Here is a 27256-nt window from a genome sequence, read left to right as displayed (position 1 = left end):
ATGGTGGGATTGGGCTTTTGGGGGAGGATTTTCAAGATACTCCAACTGCCCTAGACTCAGAATGGGAACTCCAGAGTGGGGTTCAAGCACGTACCTTTCAAAAGAAGTTTCCTGACTAATCCTAGTATGAATCCCATCTCCAGGGACAGGAGTCCTGATTTAGGCCCACCGACCTATATTTTAGGTGAAGAAATGGAAGACCAGAGAGAGTGACCAGCCTCAGGCCTCAGAAAGGGAACAGCAGGGCCTAGAGTCCCCATGTCCACTGCACAGCCCCACCTCCTCACCTGTCACCTCTCCTGGACTCTTTCAAACCTCAATGGGACTGCGTCCTTCCATTCATGGTCTTACAGACTCTAACACAAACCCTCAATCCAAATCACAAATCTGGCCACATCCGTCCTGGGCAAAAGACTGCCTGTGGCCACTGCCACTGCCATTGCCACTGCCACTGTCAAGAGCACAAGCCCCTAAGGCTAGTAAACAGGATCTTGTGAATCTGAAACCTGGTCACAGTCTCGAGGCTTCATTTCTGGGCACTCTGGGCATACCTGCAGACAAGGCTTGGGTGTGGCCCTCCAGGCCATATGATGCTCAGGGTACCTGCTCTGAGGAGTGAGTCTGGTCCCAGGAGGGCTGGGGGGGCTCAGGTGGGACAGTCTGCAGCGAGTCAGCCCGATACGGCTGCAATGAGCAGCCCAGGCAGAAGGGGCAGTGAGGTCCCCATGTGTGTGCAGTGTGCAGAACAGCGATGGAAGCCGAGACATTTGTCCTTCCCCTCGAGCCCAGTGGCTGGGCTGTTGTCAGCTCAGTGGCTGTGTGCACACGTTGCAAAGCCGATGACTCTGTGACATGTGGCAAAGCTGTGACTTTCTCTGGGCACCTGCAGGCTGGCTGTGTATAAGACATGCTCCATGCCTCCTTCACATTGTCGCGGAGGGCCGGATAAGAGACGTCTCCTTAAAAGAACAGAAGTGCTGAATGTGAGAGAGAAAGCAGGGGACAGAGGAACCCAAGCAGAGTGAAGAGGCAGTGGAACCATGAGAGAGGGTTTTCAATGCCCGGGCGTTTGCGAGCTGTGGAGGCTGATGTGGGTGGGCAGGACTTGTGTTTGCAGCAGGCAGCGGGCGCCTGGTCCAGAGGCGGGTACCTTTCATGGAAGAAGACTCAGAAGAAAACCTTTCTAGAGGCAATTCCTGGTCTTCAAGCTTCTAAGGAAGAAAAACATTGTTCATATGAACCACAGACGCAGGGTTTTTGTTGAAAGCATGTTGTGGGTGGAATATTGGGCCGGCCCCTTTGTGCCAGGGGCTAGGGAGGAAGAGGCCAGCCGGGGCTGGCAGGGGCCGTGTGGTGCACTGGGTTTCTGTGGGACAGGAGCCTCCGCTGGTTCCTTCTTGGCGCTGAGGCAACCAGGAAGGGGAGGGCATGACTCATCTTCTCTCTCTCTCTCTTTTCCAGCCCTGGGCTTACAGTGACTACAGTGAGGGGGGAGGAGGGAAGTGACTTTCTGCAGGGGCAGCCCCGTCCCTGTCTTGAGTGGGCCTGCTGCGTCCCCACGAGAAGGAAAAAAATTCCTGGGTGACCACATCTCCCTTCTCCGTGTCCCAAGTGCATCTAAGAGACCTGTGGCTGTGCTCAGCAGCTGGATCACACACCATTTTCTCCTTCTCTCCCAAAACTCCATGGTAATGATGGTAAAGAGGTAAAAAAAAAAGAAAAGAAAGAAAAGTATCAATCTGCAAGGACAAAGGGACTGGGGGAGTGACAGCAATAATGGGTCCCCGTTTCTGTGACTTCAAGGACTTTCTGGGTGGCAGGCAGCAGCTGGCGGGATGCCTGGGACGTGATGGACATGGAGGTGAGATAGCCGGATGACCGGAGTGTCCATAGTCCCATCTCAGCAATGAATTTTCGGTGTGGCCTCGGGAAGTCAGTTTCCTCCTTCTGAGAGACCTTTTCCCCCATTTGTAACATGAAGAGACTATGCCGGCTACGTGATTCTTCTGGGGCCTGAATGACACGTGTTGATTCTGATTCTGAACTGAGGCCAAGGCATTTTCTTCAAAAGCTTTCCCAGGAAACTTTAAGAGCCACTGTTGTGAATGGTCTTCCAAGACCCTTCAACTGTGACACACCAGATCGCCCACCCAGGTGCTCATCCGAAGAACACACGGAGCAGAGGGGTGGCGGAGATGTAAGACCTTCTCAGGGGAGATCCCGGCCCCGGGGCAGGGGGGGCGGGGAGATTCAGAGGAAGCTGAATGGGAATAGCAGGAGAGTCTTTAAGGAGGCAAAGGCATTGGATATGGACAGGAAGTTGCCAGCGGGAGGCAGCGGGGAGGGCCCTGCAGGTGGAGGTGACGGCAGAAGCAGAATCCCGGACAGAGAAAGCACGTGGTACGTTCAGGGAATTGCAGATATATCAAACATGCGGTAATCCGTGGAGACATAGCACACGGAACCGTGAATGGCCAGGTGAACAATGTGAACTCCATGCACTTGACAATGAGAAACCACCAGAGATTTGTGAGCTTGAGAGTGCACGACCAATGGCGATCAGTGAGCTAGAGAGTGCACGACCAATGACGATCAGTGAGCTAGAGAGTGCACGACCAGTGGCGATCAGTGAGCTAGAGAGTGCACGACCAGTGGCGATCAGTGAGCTAGAGAGTGCACGACCAGTGGCGATCAGTGAGCTAGAGAGTGCACGACCAGTGGCGATCAGTGAGCTAGAGAGTGCACGACCAGTGGCGATCAGTGAGCTAGAGAGTGCACGACCAGTGGCGATCAGTGAGCTAGAGAGTGCACGACCAGTGGCGATCAGTGAGCTAGAGAGTCCACGACCAGTGGCGATCAGTGAGCTAGAGAGTGCACGACCAGTGGCGATCAGTGAGCTAGAGAGTCCACGACCAGTGGCGATCAGTGAGCTAGAGAGTGCACGACCAGTGGCGATCAGTGAGCTAGAGAGTGCACGACCAGTGGCGATCAGTGAGCTAGAGAGTGCACGACCAATGGCGATCAGCCTCACCCACACTCTGTGATCACAGACACACGGACACACTGGCCTCCTGATTTTAATGCACCGATTTGGCTCAGCCACTTTCTCTTGAGCATCGACTACATGCTATTTATTGCAAAAACTGTGCACAGTGGCCTCATGACACGGCCACTCCATAGCTGTACTGTCGCATTGCTTCTAGCCATTTCCTCACTCTTGTACCTCTCCTTCCACCCCTCCCCCCCAGTCTAAGTCTCTGAATGAATGTGCTCCTTTGTGCCTCACTGTTTGTACACAAGCCCCTTCTGCTGTGGGCATGCCCCTGTCCATTCAGCCCTCTGTGGGAGACTCTGCTAGAAGAATCTCCCCCCACGAGGCCTCTCTATGCTGTCGGGAAGCCCTTCTGCGCCCTCCATGTGGCTTGTCTACTGCTATCCTTAGGCCAGATGGCTTTTACTTTCTTCTTTTTTCTTTTTTTTTGTATTTTTTTGTTTTTTTCTGAAGTTGGAAACAGGGAGGCAGTCAGACAGACTCCGGCATGCGCCCGACCGGGATCCACCCGGCATGCCCACCAGGGGGCGATGCTCTGCCCATCTGGGGTGTTGCTCTGTTGCAACCAGGGACATTCTAGTGCCTGAGGCAGAGGCCATGGAGTCATCCCCAGCACCCAGGCCAACTTTGCTCCAATGGAGCCTTGGCTGTGGGAGGGAAAGAGAGAGACAGAGAGGAAGGAGAGGGGGAGGGGTGGAGAAGCAGATGGGCGCCTCTCCTGTGTGCCCAGGCCGGGAATCGAACCCAGGACTCCTGCATGCCAGGCCGACACTCTACCACTGAGCCAACCAGCCAGGGCTGGCTTTTATTTTCTTTTTCTTTTGATTAATTTTAATGGGATGACATTGATAAATCAGGGTACATATGTTCAGAGAAAACAGCTCTAGGTTATTTTGCCATTTGCTTATGCTGCATTCCCATCACCCAAAGTCCAATTGTCTTTCGTCACCTTCTAACAGGTTTTCTTTGTGCCCCTCCCCTCCCCCTTTCCCCTCCCTGTCCTGCCCCCCACCCCGTAACCCCTACACTCTTGTCCATGTCTCTGAGTCTCATTTTTATGTCCCACCTATGTACGGAATCATATAGTTCTTAGTTTTTTCTGATTTACTTATTTCACTCAGTATAATGTTATCAAGGTTCATCCATGTTGTTGTAAATGATCCGATGTCATCATTTCTTATGGCTGAGTAGTATTCCATAGTATATATGTACCAAAGCTTTTTAATCCACTCATCCACTGACAGACACTTGGGCTGTTTCCAGATCTTCGCTATTTTGAACAATGCTGCCATAAACATGGGGGTGCATTTCTTCTTTTCATACAGTGCTATGGTATTCTTGGGGTATATTTCAAACAGTGGGATAGCTGGGTCAAAAGGCAGTTCGATTTTAAATTTTTTGAGGAATCTCCATACTGTTTTCCACAGTGGCTGCACCAGTCTGTATTCCCACCAGCAGTGCAGGAGGGTTCCCTTTTCTCCACATCCTCGTCAACACTTATTCTGTGCTGTTTTGTTGATGAGCGTTATTCTGACTGGTGTGAGGTGATATCTCATTGTGGCTTTAATTTGCATTTCTCTAATGATTAGTGATGTTGAGCATTTTTTCATATGCCTATTGGCCATCTGTATGTCCTCTTTGGAGAGTGTCTATTCGTTTCTTTTGCCCATTTTTTGATTGGATTGTTTGTCTTCCTGGTATTAAATTTTACAAGTTCTTTATAAATTTTGGTTATTAACCCCTTATTAGATGCATTGTCTAATATATTCTCCCATTGTGTAGTTTGTCTTTTTATTCTGTTCTTATTGTCTTTAGCTGTGCAGAAGCTTTTTAGTTTGATATAGTCCCATTTGTTTATCCAGTCTTTTATTTCACTTGCCTGTGGAGACAAATTGGCAAATATATTGCTGCAAGAGATGTCAGAGAGCTTACTGCCTATGTTTTCTTCTAAGATGCTTATGGTTTTACGGCTTACATTTAAGTCTTTTATCCATTTTGAGTTGATTTTTGTGAATGGTGTAAGTTGGTGGTCTAGTTTCATTTTTTTGCAGGTAGCTTTCCGATTTTCCCAACACTATTTGTTGAAGAGGCTGTCTTTACTCCAATGTATGCTCTTACCTCCTTTGTCAAATATCAGTTGTCCATAAAGGTGTGGGTTTATTTCTGGGTTCTCAGTTCTGTTCCATTGATCTATATGCCTGTTCTTATGCCAGTACCAGGCTGTTTTGAGTACAATGGCCTTATAATATAACTTGATATCTGGAAGTGTGATACCTCCCACTTTATTCTTCCTTTTCAAGATTGCTGAGGCTACTCATGTTGTCTTTTGGTTCCATATAAATTTTTGGAATATGTGTTCTATATCTTTGAAGTAAGTCATTGGTATTTTAATTGGTATTGCATTGAATTTATAAATTGCTTTGGGTAATATAGACATTTTAATGATGTTTATTCTTCCTAACCATGAGCATGGTATATGCTTCCACTTGTTTGTATCTTCCCTGATTTCTTTTATCAATGTTTTATAATTTTCCGAGTACAAATCTTTAATCTCCCTGGTTAAATTTATTCCTAGGTACTTAATTTTTTTGGTTGCAATGGTAAAGGGGATTGATTCCTTAATTTCTCTTTCTGACAGTTCATTGTTAGTGTATAAAAATGCCTCTGATTTCTGAGTATTAATTTTATATCCTGCCACCTTGCTGAATTTATTTACCAGGTCTAGTAGTTTTTTGACTGCGACTTTAGGGTTTTCTATATATAATATCATATCATCTGCAAATAATGATAGTTTTACTTCTTTTTTAATTTGGATGCCTTTTATTTCTTTTTCTTATCTGATTGCTGTGGCTAGGACTTCCAGGACCATGTTAAATAAGAGTGGTGAAAGGGGCACCCCTGCCTTGTTCCTGATCTTAAGGGGACTGCTTTTAATTTTTGCCCATTGAGTATGATGTTGGCTGTGGGTTTGTCATAGATGGCCTTTATCATGTTGAGGTATGTTCCTTGTATTCGCTCTTTGCTGAGAGTTTTGATCATGAATGGGTGCTGGATTTTATCAAATGCTTTTTCTGCATCTATTGAAATTATCATGTGGTTATTCTCCTTCCTTTTGTTTATGTGATGAATCACATTGATTGATTTGCAAATATTGTACCAGCTTTGCCTCCCAAGAATAAATCCCATTTGATCCTGGTGTATGATTTTTTTTATATATTGCTGGATCCTGTTTGCTAATATTTTGTTGAGGATTTTTGCATCTAAATTCATCAGGGATATTGGCCTATAATTTTCTTTCTTTGTGTTGTCTTTGCCTGGTTTTGGAATCAGAATTATACTCGCCTCATAAAAGGAGCTTGGAAGTCTTCCTTCCTCTTGAATTTTTTGAAATAGCTTGAGAAGGATAGGAGTTAGTTCTTCTATGAATATTTGGTAGAATTCACTTGTGAAGCCATCAGGCCCAGGACTTTTCTTTTTTGGGAGCTTTTTGATAACTGGTTCAATCTCATTTGTTGTAATTGGTCTGTTTAGGTTTTTTGATTCTTCCAGATTAATTTTTGGAAGATTATATGTTTCAAGGAATTTGTCCATTTCATCTAGGTTGTCTAGATTTTTGGCGTACAGTTCTTCATATATTTTCTTACAATATTTTGTATTTCTGTTGTGTCAGTTGTTATTTCTCCACTCTCATTTCTAATTTTATTTATTTGAGTCCTCTCTCTTTTTTTCTTGGTAAGTCTGGTTAAAGGTTTATCGATCTTGTTTACCTTTTCAAAGAACCAGCTCTTGGTTTCATTGATCCTCTGTATTGTTTCTTTAGCCTCTATGTCATTTATTTCTGCTCTGATCTTTATTATTTCCTTCCTTCTACTAGCTCTGGGCTTTACTTGCTGTTCTTTTTCTAGTTCTTTTAGATGTAGGGTCAAGTTGTTTATTTGAGCTTTTTCTAGCTTCTTGAGGTATGCCTGTAATGCTATGAACTTCCCTCTCAAGACTGCTTTTGCTGTGTCCCATAAATTTTGAGTTGATGTATGCTCATTATCGTTCATTTCTAGGAATTTTTAAATTTCTTCTTTGATCTCATTGTTTATCTATTCATTATTTAATAACATGCTATTTAGTTTCCAAGTGTTTGGGTATTTTTCAGTTTTTCTGTTGTGGTTGATTTCTAGTTTTATGCCATTGTGATCAGAGAAAGTGCTCGATATTATTTCAATCTTCTTAAATTTGTTGAGACCACTTTTGTGCCCTAATATGTGGTCTATTCTAGAGAATGTACCATAAGCACTTGAAAGGAATGTATATTCTGCTGCTTTAGGGTGAAAGGTTCTGAAGATATCTATTAAATCGAGTTGATCTAGTGTGTCCTTTAAGTCTGCTGTTTCTTTGTTAATTTTCTTTCTTGAGGATCTATCTAGTGATGTTAGTGGGGTATTGAAATCCCCTACTATTATAGTATTGCTGTTGATCTCGCCCTTTAAATCCATCAAAGTCTGCTTTATATATTTAGGTGCTCCTATATTAGGTGTGTAGATATTTATAATGGTTATATCTTCCTGTTGGATTGCTCACTTTATCATTATTTTTTATCTCTTACTATAGTCTTTGTTTTAAAGTCCATTTTGTCTGATATAAGTATTGCTACCCAGCTTTTTTTAATTTCCATTTATGTGAAATATTTTTTTCCATCCATTTATCTTCAGTCTATGTGCATCTTTTTTTTTTAAGGTGTGTCTCTTGTAGACAGCATATGTATGGGTCCTGTTTTCTTATCCATGCAGCTACCCTATGTCTTTTGATTGGATTATTTAATCCATTTACATTTAAGGTTATTATTGATATGTAGTTGTTTATTGCCATTTTATTCTTTAAAATTGTATTCCTCTTTTGCTATATTCTTTTTCTCCTTTGATCTGTTTACAACAGGTCCCTTAGCATTTCTTGCAGCCTTGGTTTGGTTGTAGTAAATTCCTTGAGTTTTTTTTTTGTCTAGAAATCTTTTTATTTCTCCTTCAATTTTAAACGATAGCCTTGCTGGATAAAGTAGTCTTGGTTGTAGGCTCTTGTTCTACATTACTTTGAATATTTCCTGCCATTCCCTTTGGCCTCAAGTGTTTTTGTTGAGAATTCAGAAGTCATCCTTATGGGGACTCCTTTGTAAGTGATAGTCTTTTTTTCTCTAGCAGTTTTTAATATTTTCTCTTTATCACTTAGCTTTGGTATTTTAATTATGATGTGTCTTGGTGTTAATTTCTTTGGGTTTCTCTTTAATGGAGTTCTCTGTGCTTCCTGAACATGTGAGATGTTTTCCTGCCTAAATTGAGGGAAGTTTTCAGCTATGATATGGTTGAACTAAGTCTCTATCCCTTGTTCTTTCTCTTCTTCTTCAGAAACCCCTATGACACGGATGTTATTTCTCTTCATGTTATCACAGAGCTCTCTTAGAATTTCCTCAGATTTTTTGAGTCTCTTTTCTTTTTTCTGTTCTGCTTCCATGCCTTTATTTATCGTGTCTTCTAACTCGCTGATTCGATTCTCAGCTTCATCCATCCTGCTTTTAATTCCTTCCATTGTGTTCTTCATTTCTGATATTGTATTTGTCATTTCTGACTGATTCTTTTTTATTATTTCAATGTTCATTTTTATATCTGCTATCTCTTTATTTAGGTGTTCGTAATGACCATCTATTGTTGTTCTAATATCTTTGAGCATCCCAATAATTGTTATTTTAAACTCTGCATCTGGTAATTTGGTTATATCTGTTTTATTCAGGTCCTTTTCTGGGGATTTCTCTTGACTCATTTGTGTTGCATTTCTCTGCCTTCTCATCTTCTCTGTGTAAAAGAAGATCTTGGCCACTGGAGCCCACTGGGTGTGGCCTCTGTTCCCTAGGTATGGTCTGTCTACAGGCCCACCACCCTCTCTGCTGTTGCTGCCTAGGGCGTTTGGGTATGGACGTTGCTGGTGTCTTCCCACTGGGGCTGTTGCTGTGGTTTCCGCCTTTCCTTTACAGGGTGGCTGTGATCATGTGCTCGGGTGTACAAGCCTGATGTCCTTGGCCTTTGCCCCGCCCCCGTGGGTGGCATTATGCTCGGCCCTGAGGGCAGTGGCGAGCACCTTTGCTCAGCTGCGGGTCTCGACCTGTTTCTGGGCTTCCACCTCACTCTTGCAGGAGGAGCCCACTTGTGGGAGGGCTGCTAGCCTTGGCTCCACAGGCCAGGCAGGACTGGGTGCCCACGCTCAGTAGTGGACTCTGCCTGTTCTGGGCTTTTGGCTGCACCCCCATGGGAGGAGCCAGTTCCCAAGTCAGGCCACAAGCCTGAGTTCCATGGGTGGGGCAAGGCTGTGCTCCTGCACCCTTGCTCAAGGGCTGGTCTCCACCCCCTCCAGGGTTCCCACCCTTCTTCTGCAGGCTGGATTACAGGCGGCGGCTGCTGGGCTTGACCGCTTTTGTATGCCTCCTCCTCCCAAGCCAGGCAAGACTGAGCTCACACCTGGGCCCAGTGGTGGCCACCCCGCTTCTGCCCTCGGTGACAGAACCGCGCCTCCGCATCCCGCTGCCGCCTGCCCTCCAGGGAGCCCTCAGCCGTGTGGGTGGGGATGCTGCAGCTCAGACCCTAACACTCACTACTGTAGCTGGGAGAGCTCCCTCCTTCTAAGCAACTCTGCTCTGAGTGCCACGGGAGAGCTTGTTTGGCTGGTGTCCTGCTTCCCTTTGCTGGCATTGCTGTTTCCAGGGGAAATATTCACTTCAGATTTGGGGAGTGACTTGTCCCAGGGATTAGGGTGGCTGTCTCCCAAAATGTTTCTCCCTGTGCCTCCTAGATTATACTCTCTTCCTACTACTCCGATCTTCTCCTCTCTGCCCATTCCTCGGAACCCCGGGTGAGTGGTTGTAAGAGAGGTGTTCTGCGTGGTCCCTTAAGAAGAATCCTGGGTCTGAGAAATCAGACTCTTTCTCAAAAACAGTATCCTCTCTTGTTTCCTGCTAAAAGAATATACACCTCTTCTAGGCTCTGGGGCTGCAGGCTGGGGCTTTGTTCCTGGGATTCAGGACCCTCCCCTCTCTGCTAAACTCACTTCCCGCTACCCGAGTTTCTCCCGGCTGCCGTTCACTCTGGGGAGCTGGGCAGCCCTCTCCGCATTTCCGCTTTTCCTACCAGTCTTGGTGTAGCTTCTTCAGTGTTCCTTGGTTGAAGAGTCCTCTTAGTTTAGTCCAAAGTTGGTTTTTCCAGATGATAGTTCTTAAAATTAGTTTGTAATCCACTTTGGTTCTGGGAGGTGGGAGTTGGTACATCTGCCTACTCCATCACCATCTTGTCTTCTCTTGGCTTTTATTTTCTTATATGTGAGTCAACAGGCAGCAGCTCGATGGAGGTCAGGCTGTGCAGCTCATTAACTTTTCTGTCTGGCTAACAGAGCACCTAGAACAGGGCAGAAAAATGTGAAATGATTGCCAAAGGAAATATCTGGGCCAGGCACTTGACATAGCAGATTTTTCTTAATGCTATCACACACCCATAAGGCACGGGTTCCTATTTCCATCTTGTACTGACTCGGGCAAGTTTGCGCAACTGCTAACTTGAAGGGCTGGGCTTCACACACACGTCTCAGTCCTGGTCCAGGGCTCTTCAGCTCTGCCATGATCTGGGGACAGAGGCTGCATCCCTGGATGAAGAGATGTGGGATCAGAGAAGCCACAAACAGGCCACTTCCTCTCGTGTACCCTTTTCCACTTCTCAGAGGAACAGCTCCTACTCATTTTTTTCGAGATCCTTATCTGCTCCGGCACGCGAGGAAGTTGCACACGCCTAAAAGAAATAGGGAGAGGCGTGTTCAGAGTGGACCTGAGTAATCACCTTTTCTCCTGGTGACTTCCCCACCTCTGCACCAGGCCTGCAAACCCCCACCCACTCATCTTCTCTCTAATAAAAGGCCTGGGCTCTGCAGGATGGGCCAGGGGAGAGCACTTAGCCTCACCAGCCTCATCGAGACCACTCCAGGGAGGCCTGAGCCAGAAAGCCCGCGATGAAGCTCATCACCGTGGCCCTGGTGTGCCTGCTGGTGGCCGGGATGTGGCTGCAGGATGTGAGCAGCATGAGCCGTGAGTGGAGCTGGAGACACTTTGCTTCACTTTGGGGAGGGCAAAAATGCAGGCAGGTGCTCTGGGGTTTCAGGCAGGGCTTACCCTAAACTCACTGCCTCCGTCTCCTCTGCTCCAGGAAGAGTTCTTCCTAAAGAGGAGGATGCAGGACTTGGAATGGGTGGGGGACAGAGGGCCATTAGGAGAAGCACGAGTCTGAGCAAACACAGACTGCTGAGCCACAGGCCTTGGTGAGAGGGGGCTCAGCCTCATCCGGACTCAGTGGACTGTTGTGTGGGAGCTGGGAGGTTATTGGTCTAAGCTGGGAGGTCTGAGGGCGACACTGGCTCTTGCTTCCACAATGTGACAGATGATGGGCAGAGGTGAGGACCTGAGGCTATGACAGTTGGCTAACCTTGGGCAAGTCACTTTACTTCTCAAACTCTGGTTGTCCCTGTCATTAAAGTGGGGCTGATAATGCCTACCTTCTCAAACTATAGAGAATACTGACCTAATACTTAATATACAAGAGGGGTTTTAAAAACAGTAAAACCAGGAGGAAGGAGCAAGGATTGGAATGCAAATCTTTTGAGGGTGGGCTGGGTGGGGGGGGGGTGGTGTGTACAAACCAGCAGAGTGGGGGTTGGGGGTGAGGACACAGCTGAGGACGAGGGGAGCAGGGCATTCTGGAGAGTAAACTGGGGTGTTGACTAGTTTCTGGAAGCTCCTCTCTTGTCATTTTATCAGTTTGAATGTCTGGAACAGTTTCTCATCCCGCCCCAGTTTCTTGGACGGCATGCACCAGACTCGCCAGGTCCCTGGGGTCTGAGGTCCAGAGCCCTCGAACTCAAATATCGGGGCAGCACCACTCACTACGGGTGGGATGTCAGAGCTGGAAGAGGCTTCGGAGATCAGTCTGAAAGGTCTTACTTTACAGATGGTAGATCTGGGGCCCCCGTGAGGCTCATCGATCATGGCCACTAGCTGGCTTTAGGGGAGCCAGGATCTGAACCCCAGGGTCCTGACTCAGCCTAAGTACAGAACCAGGTGGCTGACAGGCCAGCGCTGCACCAGGGCCCTCTAAATGTGATTTCATAGCCTAAGCCTGTCCTGGAGGGTTTTGTTGATTTTAAAACCAGCCGGAAAGAGAGGAAAGAAACCCAGGTTGAGAAAGAGATAAAACTATTTTTGTGTTTCTCTTATAGTGCAAGTGCCATCCTCCATTTGTTGCTTCAGGTTTATGAGGAGAAAGATTCACAAGGAAAGAATCAAGTGTTACAAAGATACCAGTTCCCTCTGCTCCCACCAGAGGAGTGTAATGTGAGTATCATTCCCTGTTCAGTTCCTGACCTCTTTTCCATCCAAAATTAGACTCTCGGACGCTAGATGGCGATGTCTCACCAGGTTAAGGTTTCTAAACCCAGAGAGCGAGGCCATCAAAACCTGGGTGCAGAGCTGACTGTGGGCACTAGGGGGCGCTCCGTGCTTCCTAGCATGTGCCAGGAGGGCTGCACCTGTGTTCCTGCAGTGGCTTTTATTTCTTGGAGTTTCAAGGAACCAAGTATTATGTTGTAATATTTTATGCCCAGAGGAAGAAATTGCTTAAAAGGTTCAGGCATTACTACATAGCGAAAAGAGCAAGAGGGGTGTCCCGATTAGCTCCTGACTCCGGGTTTGCCAACCCATAGTCTTAGGTGACTTGGGGCAGGTAACTCTTCTGCACTGCATTATCCTTTGCACTCCTTACCCGTGAAGTGGAGAAACACGGGAGCGTCATCACGGGGTCACTATGAAGCTTGAATGAAGCAGCCCACACTTGTTCAGAGTCCATATGGCACTTCTGTGTGTGTTGCTTCGGTTGACCACCTTGGGGTGCCCATTTTTATTATCATGAAAACTGAGGTTCAAGGAGGGAGAAAACATTCAGATCACCCAGATAATAAAAGGCCGAACTGGTCTATAGTTAGGACAATAGCCAAGTTGAGAAGGTGGGCCGATCAGAAAAGAAACACACATCCAAACAGGGACTGAGCACCCCGGATGTACACAGACACAGGAAACGATGGGGGAGAGGGGCCCTCCATGATAGTCTAGGAAGGGGATTTTCTGGGCTAGTGATCCTCAGAATATTTTCCGTCCTCAGCTGCACCCTAGTACACTGATCGACATCTCAGGGGAAGAGGCCCAGGAAACACAAATAAGCTTCCCCTGAAGCTTGGGCATTCTGCCTGGTGCGCAAGCCACTGCTCGGATGTGTTGGATTCATATTTTACAGAGACAGCGGCTCAGGGGCATGCAGCAGCAAAGAGGGGAAGATGGGACTTGTACGTGGTACCCAGCGAGTGACTTGGTGCCTCCTTTGTTTTCTGCCCACAGATTATCATTGAGAAAGGGCAAAGAGCACTGTGCCTTGAGAGGAGACCAATGGGTTGATGACCTCTTAGACAAGCTACCACCCTGCAAGACAAAGGAAATGTGATTTGATACCTTTCTACCCAGGACTCCGGAGACCGTGTGGCTTTACCTCTTCCCCCCCATCCCACCTCCACACCCCACAACTCTCAACCCTTCACCAGCTTTGCACCAATTTTGCTGGGTCGTGGAAGGTCGGCTGGGTCCTGATAAGCTATGTTGTCGCACTTTATGTATTTAAATTATAGAGTCTTCAATCCCTGCTTCCCTGTACCTCTTAGACCCCACAGGGATTTCAGGGTGCTAACTTGATTGGCATTGAGAGGCTCGGGCCAGGGGCTGGAGGGTGGGGGTAGGGAGAGACATGTTAAACCTGGTGCCAAGGGAACTGATCTCTTGTCACTATGAACCAATAAATGATTGACTCCACTCAGCTGACTGTCTTTGTCCTGGGGGGTAAGTGTCGACTCAAGCTATGATGTAGACTCTTGGCTTCCAGCTTGGCAGGGGGACAAGGCACAGTGTAGCAGCAAGCTTGTGCCCAGGGCTGGGTCCACATTTGGGTTCGGGACACCCTCCCTTCCTGCCCTACCCAGAGGGTTCAGGGGCTGATGTTATTCAAAAGTCATAGCTGCTCCGGCTGGAGGTGATATTGTGAGGTCACCTGCCTATAAGATATTGACAGTCCCATTTTACAGATGAGGAGACTGAGGGCTGGGGAGGGACGTAGACAGGACTGAGGATACTTAGCAAGTCAGGGTTAGATCTGGCATTGGAGTCCAGGGCTCCTGCCTTCCAGATCAGAAACTTTTCCAATGTCCCAAGATGCCAGGTGATTGCTTGACCCAGCATGGCACAGGCCCTGTGGAGTGGGTTAACAGGGCCTTCTCCTTGGGGAGGTGTGGGGAAAACAGCTGTTAGGCTTGCTCGCTGGTTTCCTGGCTGCGAGCACTTTGCACGATTAGTGCGTGAGCACGTAGCAGAAAGCCAGGTGTGTGTCTCTAGGAAAAGCTATGGGTGATTGTCCTTGGGGGCGATTCTCCCAGATGGCTCCCCCTCTACCACAAGGTACAGTTCCCTGATTCCCTCAGCCGCCACCGTGAGGGGCGATTTTCCTCATCCCTTGCCCTCCAATGCAACGAGCAGTTTTCCTTGGTTTATTCGCTCACTCATCTCTGCGAGCCTCCAATAAATGGTCAATGGCCCAATGCTTCCCAGCGCTGCAGTTCCTCTATTGACTGCCTGAATTCAATGTGAACCTGCCTGGCCTTGACCACCGGCATTACAGGAGGATCCTGGTGAGTGTCCAGCATAAGTGGAAGGCCCAGGTATCATAGAGATGCCAACACAACTCAATTAAAGGAGAGAGGCAGTCTTAGGAAGGGCAGGAGACCCCTTGGTGGACATAGAAGAAGGGATAATCATAAGTTCCAACTTGCATAATGTGTGACCCTTGGGACAACAGCAAAGGAGGGCAGTAAATTCTGGGTCTCGAGATTGACACCCCTTTAAAAGCCAGCTTGGTGGCTATAGGGGAGAGGGTCTCATGTCCTGTGTCTCAGGACTTCTCCCTCTTTCTCCAGCATTTGGCATGTCCCATGTCTGGTCCACTCTTCCTGAACAGCCTCCTCCCCCTCCCCCGCCCCCATGACCGCCCTGACTCCCCCATTTCCGCTTGCCTGGACCAGGCTACTCCTGGTTCTCCCGTGCCACCTCCATCCTGCCCAAGGCCACAGGCTACTGTCCCTGACATCCCCCAAAGCCTTGAGCATCTTCCTCCTGCCTTCAGAACTAACGCCAAACTCCCCACCGGGACACTGCAATTCCTCTGTAACCACACCGCAACCTTCTTTTTAAAGCCTCTTATGTTTCCACTTTGAAACCAAATTCCTGAGCATATAGGGACTGCCCTTCCAAGCCCCTCCCCTCCTTTCCACCCTGTACCTCTTCTATGAGAGTCTGGCTGTGACCATGAGATATTCTCCAAGGCTGACCCCAAGCCCCAAGGTTGACCTTGTCCTATCTTCTCTGTCAAGTTTTTTTTCTTTTTTTCTTTCCTGAAGCTGGAAACGGGGAGAGACAGCCAGACAGACTCCTGCATGCACCCGACAGGGATCCACCCGGCACGCCCACCAGGGGCGACGCTCTGCCCACCAGGGGGCGATGCTCTGCCCCTCCAGGGCGTCGCTCTGTTGCGACCAGAGCCACTCTAGCGCCTGGGGCAGAGGCCAAGGAGCCATCCCCAGCGCCCGGGCCATCTTTGCTCCAATGGAGCCTCACTGCAGGAGGGGAAGAGAGAGACAGAGAGGAAGGAGAGGGGGAGGGGTGGAGAAGCAAATGGGCGCTTCTCCTGTGTGCCCTGGCCGGGAATCGAACCCGGGACTTCTGCACGCCAGGCCAATGCTCTACCACTGAGCCAACCGGCCAGGGCCTCTTCTCTGTCAAGTTTAATGCTAACTAGAACTGGGTAATCTGGTTTTCCCCAACCGGGGTGGGGGGTGATCAGGTACACATAATGTGTGTATTACTCCAGGATGGAGGAGTGCTCCCAGCAAGGGGGCACCAGCTCAGCCAGACCAGTTAGAAGCTGATACTGGAACTGGAGTCATTATTCTAGAATATTCAGGGCTGGTAAGTCGAGCCGTCCCTAACTCTCAGATGAGCCTCAGCTAGCCACGGCCAGGTGCGACCTGCATTCCTGAAGTGCCCTCTGCCATCCACCTGCACCCCAGAGCGCCCCCTACTGACTGGAAGTTCCCTTCAAAGAAAACACCACTGTAAGAGATTTTAAACAAAATGTATTTTTCTGGAAAACGTCAGCAGTTCTACGATTGCATTCATCTTTCCACAATAACACGCTTGGGGAACAATGCCTGACAATCTCAAGGCACTTTCCTCCCTAGTTGCAACAGTCCTTCACCCCCACGATTCCTGCAGGCAGGGTCACAACCCCCCCCCCCGCCCCGCCCCGGGAGGTAGGCAGGAGGGGGACCCCGCCCCCCATGAGACAGGAGGAGGAATGCGCTCATCATGACAGGAACCGACAGCTCAAGGCCTCGCTTGAAAAAGAGTGTAATAGTCCAAATTAACCCCAAACCAGCAACAATTCAAATAATAGTATGTATTCCTCAAGATGAAAAAGTTTCGCTTCATAAAACACCCTATTTGAAAATTGCAGCGCTATTAGCCCAGGGGTGGCCGGAGGAGAGTAAATACTCATTTTTCCTATTCAGGGTTGGCCGCAGCTCGGCTGGCAGAGTTCAAGGCCTCCGGCTGTGAGATCTTTGATCCAGGTATTTCACGTACTGCTGGACCCACTTCTCCTTTGGGCTGACACAGATCTCCTTGGCCAGTTTGGTTCTGAAGCTGTGGATGCAGAAGGTGCCAGCACATTAGATGGCGCACTTGAGGGTCTTACCTTCAGGAGGAAGGAACGGTGTTTACAGAAGGGGCCTCTGGAGATCGTTGCTGTTTTTGCCACCCTGGGGGAAGCTGGCTTGGCCACCAAAGCCACCCCGAGGGTGTGACCTGGCTCCCAGTCAGGGAGCAGGCTATTACTGTCCCTCTCTGGGCCTGTTTTTGATATGATAATGAGAGGATCTGGATTATATAGACCTTATCCCTTGACTATAAAGTCCCAAAGGAGTCTGATGCCTGCCTGCCTTCTGGGCCAGGACTTAGGGTCGGGGACTCTGGGGAATGGGGTGAGCTGAGGTGGGCGTGGAGGCGAGCGGGGGTTCTCCACTCACATGACAGCTCTCTGGGCGCACTGGCTGCTGGTGATTTGATAGCTCTTCAGCCTCTGCAAGGAGATCTTCTTATTGTTAAACGTGAAGCAGCAAGTGAGCAGCGTGGTGAACGCGTCTGGAAGTCAAGTCACAAAGAAAAGGCCCTTGAGGAGGTGCTAGGCTTCCCTCAGCTTGACCGCAGCAGGAAATGTCTGCAGGAAGGGGACAGCCAGAAAGGGAGTGAGGGTCTCACCCTCCCACCCCCACCCCCAGGTTCAGCGCTCCTGCTGTGTCCCCAAGGCGGTGGGACCTAGATGTGAAGTCCCTTTTCTCAGCTGCATGGTGGGGACACATCACAGCTGACCTTGGAGAACAATAGGACAGATCCTGGATATGCCCCTCACTCTGCAGAGTTTGGGAAGATCAGCTGAGCCAAAGTAAAGGCCCTGGATTTGGAGTGGGCATCTCGGGTTTTATTCTGGCTTTCCCGTGGCCCGGGGTGGGCAGGGGGCGGGAGGATAGGACTCCCCTTGTCCCCAACCTGAGCTCTGCTTTCTGTCTTTAAAATGAGATGCCTGAGTAAAAAAGGGTGAGAAAGAGAGAGAGAGAGAGAGAACTCATGAACAGAGACAACAGTGTGGGGATTGCGGGGCTGGGGGGAGGAGGACAAACGGTGATGGGCGGAGACTTGACTTGAGGGGGAGAACACACACTACCGTGTCCAGAGATGTGTTGTATTGTAGAATTGTGCTCCCGAAACCTGTATAATATTGTTCACTAAGATCACCCAAATAAATTCAAATAAAGAAAAAGAAATAAACAAAATCAAGTTACATGTTACAGGGGAACTCCTAGGAACCCCGGCTGATCTGAGAGGTTGGGAAGGAGGGAACTTTAGCTTAGGACTTTCTAAAAGGAGAGAGAAACAGAGAGAAGGGGGGAGGGAAAGAAGGAGGGGCCTCACCTGGCTGGGCGAGCACCTGGGGGCTGAAGGCGGCGGCTGTGAGCAGGAGGCACAGGAAGGCTGCGGAGAGCTTCATGCTGTAGGGTGCAGTTGTGAGCTCCTCCGGGTGCAGATGTGAGCCCCTACGGGTGCAGATGTGAGCTCCTCCGGGTGCAGATGTGAGCCCCTCCGGGTGCAGATGTGAGCCCCTCCGGGTGCAGATGTGAGCCCCTGGGTGCGCTGTTGGTGTCTGGGCTTGTCTCAGCCTCTTCTCCTCAGGCAGCTCTCTGCCTGCCTTTTATAGGGAACAGAGAGGGTGGGAGTTCCCAGACAGATGTTTTTCTGGGCAGGGTCCTGGTCAGGTCAACATGAAGCGGGGTCCTGAATGTGCTGAGCTGAAGCCCAGGCTGCCAGAGCGTTTCCCAGGAAACGCCAGAAGGAAGCTGTGGGCAGCAGCAGGGTAGGCGCTGTTTCCTTCCAGCCCCGCGCTGCAGGGAGCGGTCCAGGCAGCTTTTTCCATTGTCTTGCTTAAACCAGAATGAAAAATAACTCCTGTAGAGAAAGAGCACAGGGTAAGGGCCTCAGACACTATATGTGTTTAGTCTAGATGAGGTCTATTCCACTATCGTGATACCCACTTACCGGGCGATCATCGAGGTGCAGAGGGATGAAACCACCGGACCAAAGTCTCCTGGGAATGAGGAGTGACGCTGGCAGAGAACACTAGTCTGTGTACATCTAGCCACCAGGGTGCTTCCAAACATTCATTAAGCTGCAGAAGTTTTTCTCCAAGCCCAGTTTCTGTTTGTTTGTTTATTTGTTTGTTTGTTTTTTGTGGACATCCCATACTTGAAACAAGTCAAAGCCAACTTCTGGCGACAGAGGCTTCTCGCATTGCATATTGGTGCCATCTTCCATACCTGGGCCCAGATGGATGCGGTTTGAAAATCACTGATTTATGCAGGCCCCTTGTTTTCAGGAATGTCTACTGAGTTTCTCAAGCTGTTGGTGGAAGAGGGTGTGCACCTGAGCTAGGAGCTAGGGGGTTGCTGCCATGGGCTGGTGGGAGGGGAACAGCCAGGACTCCCCTAAAAACCTGGAGAGGCAGGGCCCTTTGCCTGAGGTTCCCGTGCGAAACGCTCACTGTTGGCTCCCAGACGCGGCTTACCTTCTGTGGCTGCCTGGAATACTCCCCACTCTGCTTCCCATTCTTGCAAGTCTTCCCAGTCCGCAGAATGGGCCCAGGGAGGCAGAAGACAGGAAAACAAAGGGTCAAGATTAGTGAAATAGAAAGTGTTGATGCGACCCAAAGTGGGCTTCCTGACAAGGCTACAATGAAGCTTACGCTTTCCAGAGAACACTCATGAAAAAAGAAAAAAGAGGCCCTGGCCAGTTGGCTCAGTGGTAGAGCATCAGCCTGGCATGTGGGGGACCCAGGTTCGATTCCCGGCCAGGGCACATAGGAGAAGTGCCCATTTGCTTCTCCACCCCCCCCCCTTCCTCTCTGTCTCTCTCTTCCCCTCCCGCAGCCAAGGCTCCATTGGAGCAAAGATGGCCCGGGCGCTGGGGATGGCTCCTTGGCCTCTGCCCCAGGCGCTAGAGTGGCTCTGGTCGCGGCAGAGCGACACCCCGGAGGGGCAGAGCATCGCCCCCTGGTGGGCAGAGCGTCACCCCTGGTGGGCGTGCCGGGTGGATCCTGGTCGGGTGCATGCGGGAGTCTGTCTGACTGTCTCTCCCCGTTTCCAGCTTCAGAAAAATACAAAAAGAAAAAAAAAAAAAAAGAAAAAAGAAAAGAAAAGGCCAAGAAAACGAAAGAAAAACAGCCAACAGCATGAATAGAAGAAAAGGATGTCATCGGACATGGAGAACAATATAAGAGCCTATGCCAATAAATTTAATTTAGAAGAAATGTATAAATTTCCCCGAAACATAACTTGCCAGACTGTAAGAAAAAACTGAGAAAAATGTAATTCTAAAAACTATTAAAGGAATTGAATCTGTAAGTGAAAATCTACCCACAAAATGCCCTTGGGGCTCCTCGGGCTTTAACAGCTTCTTCCTCCAAAGCATTCCAATAATGAATAATTCAATGTTACACAATGTCTTCAGAGAATATCAAAACAGTGTCTACACTCTTCAACTCATTTGGTTAGCCTTACATAACTTTGACACAAGAACCAATAAGAAAAGATCACAAGCTTGGCCTCCCACACACAATCTTACCCATCTCTGGGAAGCCAACCTGTGTGGCTCACCTGAGCAGGGCTGAGCCCTCTGGCTTCAAGCTGGGTTCAGACACTGGGGAGCCCCTCAGGGCACTGGGGGGAGGGAGAAGAGCTAAGGTGAAGTACATGCTTCTCTGTTGTCTCCCCTGTGGCTCCGCCTGGATGCAGCCAGCTCTCCACTAAGGATTTTCACTTCTTTCTAGGTGGCCCCTTCCATGACCCCCTCCATGAACCCCTCCGTGACCCCCTCCATGACTCTCTCTGTGACCCCCTTCACGACCCCCTCCATGACCCCATCCATAACCCCTTCCATGACTCTCTCTGTGACCCCCTCCATGACCCCCTCTGTGACCCCCTTCACGACCCCCTCCATGACCCCATCCATAACCCCTTCCATGACTCTCTCTGTGACCCCCTCCATGACCCCCTCTGTGACCCCCTTCACGACCCCCTCCATGACCCCATCCATAACCCCTTCCATGACTCTCTCTGTGACCCCCTCTGTGACCCCCTTCACGACCCCCTCCATGACCCCATCCATAACCCCTTCCATGACTCTCTCTGTGACCCCCTTCACGACCCCCTCCATGACCCCATCCATAACCCCTTCCATGACTCTCTCTGTGACCCCCTCTGTGACCCCCTTCACGACCCCCTCCATGACCCCATCCATAACCCCTTCCATGACTCTCTCTGTGACCCCCTCTGTGACCCCCTTCACGACCCCCTCCATGACCCCATTCATAACCCCCTCCATGACTCTCTCTGTGACCCCCTCTGTGACCCCCTTCACGACCCCCTCCATGACCCCATCCATAACCCCTTCCATGACTCTCTCTGTGACCCTCTCTGTGACCCCCTCCACGACCCCCTCCATGACCCCATCCATAACCCCTTTCATGACTCTCTCTGTGACCCTCTCTGTGACCCCCTTCATGACCCCCTCCATGACCCCATCCATAACCCCTTCCATGACTCTCTCTGTGACCCCCTCTGTGACCCCCTCCACGACCCCCTCCATGACCCCATCCATAACCCCTTTCATGACTCTCTTCTGACCCTCTCTGTGAACCTCTCTACAACCCCCTGCATTACCCCCTCCATGACCCCCTCCATTACCCCCTTCATGACCTCCTCCATGACTCCCTCCGTAATTCCCTCCACAATCCCCTCAGTGACCCCCTCCACAAACCCCTCCATGACCCTCTCCATGACTCCCTCTGGAACCCCCTCCGTGACCCCTTCATGATCCCCTCCATGAATCCTTTGTGACCCCCTCCATGACCCCCTTCATGACCTTATCCATAACCCCTTTCATGACTCTCTCCATAACCCCCTCCACGACCCCCTCCATTAACCCTCCGTGACCCTCTCTGTGACCCCCTCCATGACCTCCTCCATAACTCCCTTCGTGACCCCCTTCACGACCCCTTCCATGACCCCATCCATGACTCCTTCTGGAACCCCCTCCATGAACCCTCCGTGACCCTCTCTGTGACCCTCTCCATGACCCTCTCCGTGACTCTTTCAAGCTTAGGGGGACTATGTCCTATCCTTTTCTCGGGAGCTCTAGGGGCGGTCACCACCCTGTTACTAGCCTCAGGGTCCCGAAGCAGCCTGTGGTTTCTCCACACCCAGCCCACGTCTGGGGGGAAAGTCTTTTTATTACACCTTCCTCAGATCATTTTCATGTAAGCACCATCTAGTTCTTTCTTGGACCCTGACTGACAATAAGTTTGAGTGCCAGAAGAGGTCCCTGGAAGTATGTCTTCTAAGTGGGACTCTAAAACCGGGGTGCTCATGTATTTCAGGAGCACAAAGACGCCCTGTGTTGGTATCGTTATTACTTCAGTTAGCACCAGGGTTGGTGTGGAAGGCTGTGCCGACCAGCCCTCCAGGTGGTTCCCGTGTGCAATGAAGTGTGAGAACCATGGAGTTATAGCTCTCCCGGGGCCACTCTCATTTACAGTGAAGGGCCACCAGAGAGCTCTGAAGGAGGCTGCCCACCTCTCGCGACCTCATCGAAACATCTCACAATGCCCCCATAAAGGAAGTGTTCCCTGGCCTTCCCCGGAAGTGCAGTTAGGGATGGCTGAGCACTTTGCACATAATAAACCTATTTCAACAGATCCACTTTCCTGAGCCTATTAGACTTCTTCCTAACCCCCCAGGGAAGTTCCAGAAATTCAACCTTACTGACAACAGGCTTCTTTTAAAGTCTAGACTCCATTACCCAGTCTAGCTGAACATTAACATCGCACCCAGGTATTTGTACCAACAGATGAAATTCTGAATTCTGGGCCGGTAGGCCCATATCAATGAATATGGCCCATTGAAGCTTGTATGTTATTCACCACTTTGAATCCACCCACCACACACCCATCCCAAACTTTCCTCCAAATAGAGCAGATGAGCAGACATTAAAACCCTCCCAGCTGTAAGGTCTCCTGTCTGCCCTTCCCTCTGCTTCAGGACCCAATATGTCCAAGGAGAGTGTGTTTAGATGCCTGAAATCTGGAGTCAGCCAGACACAGGTTTAAGTCCTGTATCTACCATTTACTAATTATATAATCTGAGGAAAATTGCTTAACTCTCTGAGCCTCTAAGAGGAACTGACAGCTAACTATTTCCTCATCGTGATGTTGCTAGAGTCAAATTACACATGGAAAGTGCTCAGCGTGTGCCAGTGACTCCCAGTTCTAGCCAGCCCCCTCACCATGACGCCGACGCTACAGTCTGGGGCCACCTGGAAGAATGGCTGCTGCGATAGAGCGGGGTTCAGGTCTCAGTGGGAGGGTTGGAGTCTGGGGCTGGGAAGGGCACAGGCCAGGTGGTGCTGCTAATTAAGCAGCAGGGACAAAGCGGGCACAGATACCTCAAGAAGCCCTCGGGCTGGAGTGGTAGATAGAGTGCTCTGACCAGCAGGAATCTGTGGCCATGATTTGGGGATCCCTAGACTTGAAATAGATGGGCTATTTTATTAAGGTACTGCTTGACTTTAGGCAGAAAATCTTAGCTTTCATGGGCAGAAAGCTGATGTCAGTCTCTATAGAAGAGATCCATGATCTGTTACCCAGGAATCAGATCTCAGCCAGCTCATAGAGACCTGAAGTTCCTTAATTGCTGGGGACACCAGGTCCCTTTCTGGAAGAGTCCTGCCTTGCCAAGCCACCAGATGAAATACAGGACACCTAGTTACATTTGAATTTCAGAGAAACTGGTGATTTTATCGTAGTTTTGTAACAAATGTGGCCCTTGCAGTGTTTTCGCTAACTTTGGAAATCCATAGATGTATGCTCTAAACATTCCCCCAAGCCTTCCCCAGAGGTGCCTGATGTTGTCTAACCAGGTTGACTCCATACTGGAGACCTAAAAATTCACCCTGGCCGACCAGTCGGTGTAGGAGCTTATGCAGGTCCTATACCAATTGCTCAGTTATGTCCAAAGCAGAAGTTCAGCAGGCTCTTGTCTATCTTAATGATCTTGTCTTTACACAGCAGAAGTCTCCTAGAACTACAGAATTCTGTGATTTTTAGTTATTGTATTGCTGTAGAGACTTAGCCTCCTTCTTGTCCTGCAATCTGACTCCAGTGGCCTGGGTGATTTCGTGCTAGGTTGTTTTATATACTATAACACCACAGAGCTGGTTTCGCTATGCAAATATTGTGGTTTTTCAGAGGCTTGTCTACACGCTAAAATCTATGTTCAGGGCATAGCTTATTGGGAATCTCTGCTGGGGAACTTTGTACTTAATGCTTCTCCCTGTCCAACTCATTTTATTGTTTAAGGCTCTAAGGCGTATTGACACACGGCAACCTTTCCACTTGACAGAAGGGATATCCAACAGCTGGGGTGGCCAGTGAAAAGCGGGGAGCCAGCGCTAACTGGTATTTTCTGCCCCTCAGACTGGGTCTCTCCAGAGAAAGGCTAGCCTGCCGGGGCAGAGAATATCGCCATTGTGACACTGAAGGGCATGTCCATCCACCACCCCCAGAAATCTTGTAAGACCACCTTCCTTTTGCCTCCATACCTATCTCTGTCTTTGCTTATAGTCTATCCACCGGCAACATTGTTCGTTCCAACCGGCTCAGACAGGCGTCAGGTGAGTCCTCCTGCCTTAAATTGTGTCCCAACACATGAAGGCTTCCTAGCTTAAACAGATTTCACAGGGGACCAAACCTTGCTCTGTAAAGGGGGGATTGGTGATCTTCCAGGGCAAGCCCTGCTACTTTCGTTCTAGGTGATGGAGGCACTGTGGGCATTCTCTGGACCAGCATACAGTCAAGCATGCACACTTACTGATGATCGAAGGGTCTAGGGAGCCACAGCGGCCCTCCTCTGTGAGAGAATTCTCATATAATTTACCTTCCAGACCACACGGGGGTGAGCCAGGGTTATCCCAGGCAGGCTCAGGGGTGCAGTCTCCTTCCCACTGGGATCCTGGCATCTTACCTTTTTTTCCGTTGTCCATTCAGGTGCTTACGGCTTCTAGCTTTGGCTGCTCTTCCTTTTTTTTTTGGAATTTCCAGGATGAATGCCTGGGAATTCCCCTCCTCATGACTAAGCAGACAGGAAAAATCTTGTATTCGGCACATGCTGGAGCTATGAACAGCAAAAACAAAAGTTTTAGAAAAAGGAAGTTTTTCTGTAGGGGCAGCAATTTTGTAGAAATACTTTTATATATTTAAATATGCTGACTTAGAATACTTGGAAAGTATCTCTTAAAAAGCATAAAAATATTCTACAGTCATTTATACATGCAACATTAAGACACAACCACGGAAAAAAATATTGTTGGTCTTTTTTTTTTTTTCCATGTGGAAATTTTAGGAATTTTACTAGTTACCAGTTAGTCCCAGATTTGTTTGTTAACGTTATGTCAAAAACCTTGTCAAAGTCATTATATATCTTTCAATAGCTTAATTTCTTTAAAAAAAAAATTTTTTTTTAAGATTTTATTTATTCATTTCAGAGACCGGAAAGAGAGAGAAAGAGAAAGAGAGAAAGAGAAGGGGGAGGAGCCAGAAGTATCAACTCCCATATGTGCCTTGACCAGACAAGCTCAGGGTTTTGAACCAGCAACCTCAGTGTTTCCAGGTTGATGCTTTATCCACTGCGCCACCACTGGTCAGGCAATAGCTTAATTTCTTAATAGCTATCTAGTAGACCAAATTTCAAAATTGGGCATTTTGGTCCATTTCACTGGGATTCTAACTAATGCTGTCATGTATACAATAACTCTTTACCAGCGTCACTGTTTACATCATAGATGTGGAAGTTGGGTTGCTAGATTAATAGTATAAACAGGTTCAGGCTATTAAAATATATTTTCAAATTTATTTTAATATACTTACGTATTTCACATATAATAAACTTTAGAAATCTTACAGGTATAGCTTGATTCTTTTTTAATCTATGTATACAACATTTTACCTTTTGTGTCTTTTCCAAGTCAATGCTTCATCTTCTAAAGTTAAGAACAGTCTTGACTTCCGTCAAAATTAGATTGCCTGTTCTTGAAATTCATATAAGTGGAACCATGTGGTGAGCATTCATTTTGGGTCTGAAGACTTACACTTAATGCCTTGCAAAACAATGTATCAATGTCAGTTATTTTTCTTGCTAATTCCTTGTGTAAACACACCACAGTCTGTTTATCTGTTTTTTTGGTTGATGGACCTTGGGAATGCTTCCAGTTTGGAGCCAATGTGAATGGAGTTATAAACACTCTTGTTCAAAACTTTTTGTGTTTGTTTGGATTCAGTTATCTTAAATATTTACTTAGAAGTGAAATTTCTGAGCCATAGAATATACAAGTGTTTATGTTCATTATAAACTGCTCATTAGTTTTCCAAATGTCCCACCAGAGATATGTCAGCTTCATTTGCTCTGCATTCCCACCAACACTTGGTTTTATCAGTCTTTTCATTTTAACCATTTTGGTGGGTTTGTAGTAGTATTTCATATTGTAGTCAATTGCATTTCCCTTCTGTTATCTTCTAGAAGCATTTCTGTGATCATATTCTATGACCCATTTGTGTATTTCTACCTACCTACAACCATTTATCATCTATCTATTTCTCTATCATCTGTCTACCATTATCTCCTTTTTATATGTTTATTGACTATTCTGATATTCTTTTGTGAAATGTCTGTTCAAGATTTTTTTTTTCCTCCAGTTTTGAGTTCTGTCCTATTTTCTTATTATTTTGGAGGAATTATTTATATAATCTAGATTAAAGTACTTATATAAAATATAATATATTTTCTTCCAGTCTGTGCCTTGTCTTTTTATTTTCTTAATAAATACTTTCAGCCAATACGAGCAGCCAAAGCTAGAAGCCGTAACTATATACATATAACTATATGTATATAACTATATATAATATTATATAACTATATATATATATATATATAAATAGTTATATGTTCTATGTTTTTCTCAAAAAATAATTTTATTTTCTACCTTAAGTTATAAAGTTATTCTTCTGTGTTTTCTTCTGGGTGTTTTCTTGTTTTAGATTTCACTTCTAGGTCTATAATTCATCTTAAATTTATTTTCATGTATCCTGTGATGTAGGGAGAAGTGCATTTTTCCCATACAGATATTTGATTGCTCCAAAATCATTTATTTGAAAGATCTTTTTTTCTTCATTGTATTGACAACTTTCTTAAAAATCAAATAATCAAGTGATAAATTTATATAAATTAAATATATAAAAATATATTTATATGTACTTATTTATACATAGTTAATTTTATTTGTTAACTTGACCAGGCCATGGAGTGCCCAGTTATTTGATCAAACATTAT

The 27256-nt window shown here is 47.7% G+C and overlaps 2 protein-coding genes across 2 annotated transcripts; one reads left to right on the top strand and one right to left on the bottom strand.

The window, feature by feature from the left end:
• Positions 1-11080: 11080 nt before the first annotated feature.
• Positions 11081-13347, top strand: CCL1 (C-C motif chemokine ligand 1). The gene is made up of 3 exons (XM_066364393.1): positions 11081-11156; positions 12341-12450; positions 13279-13347. The coding sequence occupies exons 1-3, from the start codon at positions 11081-11083 to the stop codon at positions 13345-13347; spliced, it is 255 nt and encodes an 84-aa protein (XP_066220490.1).
• Positions 13348-16581: 3234 nt separating this feature from the next.
• Positions 16582-18315, bottom strand: LOC136393663 (C-C motif chemokine 13-like). Its single transcript, XM_066366289.1, has 3 exons — positions 18240-18315; positions 17297-17411; positions 16582-16913 (listed from the first exon to the last, which is right to left on the bottom strand). The coding sequence occupies exons 1-3, from the start codon at positions 18313-18315 to the stop codon at positions 16808-16810; spliced, it is 297 nt and encodes a 98-aa protein (XP_066222386.1). The 3' UTR covers positions 16582-16807.
• Between the last annotated feature and the right edge of the window lie 8941 nt (positions 18316-27256).

This window comes from Saccopteryx leptura, chromosome 2 (genome assembly GCF_036850995.1).
Source record: "Saccopteryx leptura isolate mSacLep1 chromosome 2, mSacLep1_pri_phased_curated, whole genome shotgun sequence".
Classification (NCBI taxonomy): Eukaryota; Metazoa; Chordata; class Mammalia; order Chiroptera; family Emballonuridae; genus Saccopteryx; species Saccopteryx leptura.
Note: the sequence above shows the minus strand (reverse complement) of the source record. Positions and strands in the feature narration are given on the sequence as shown.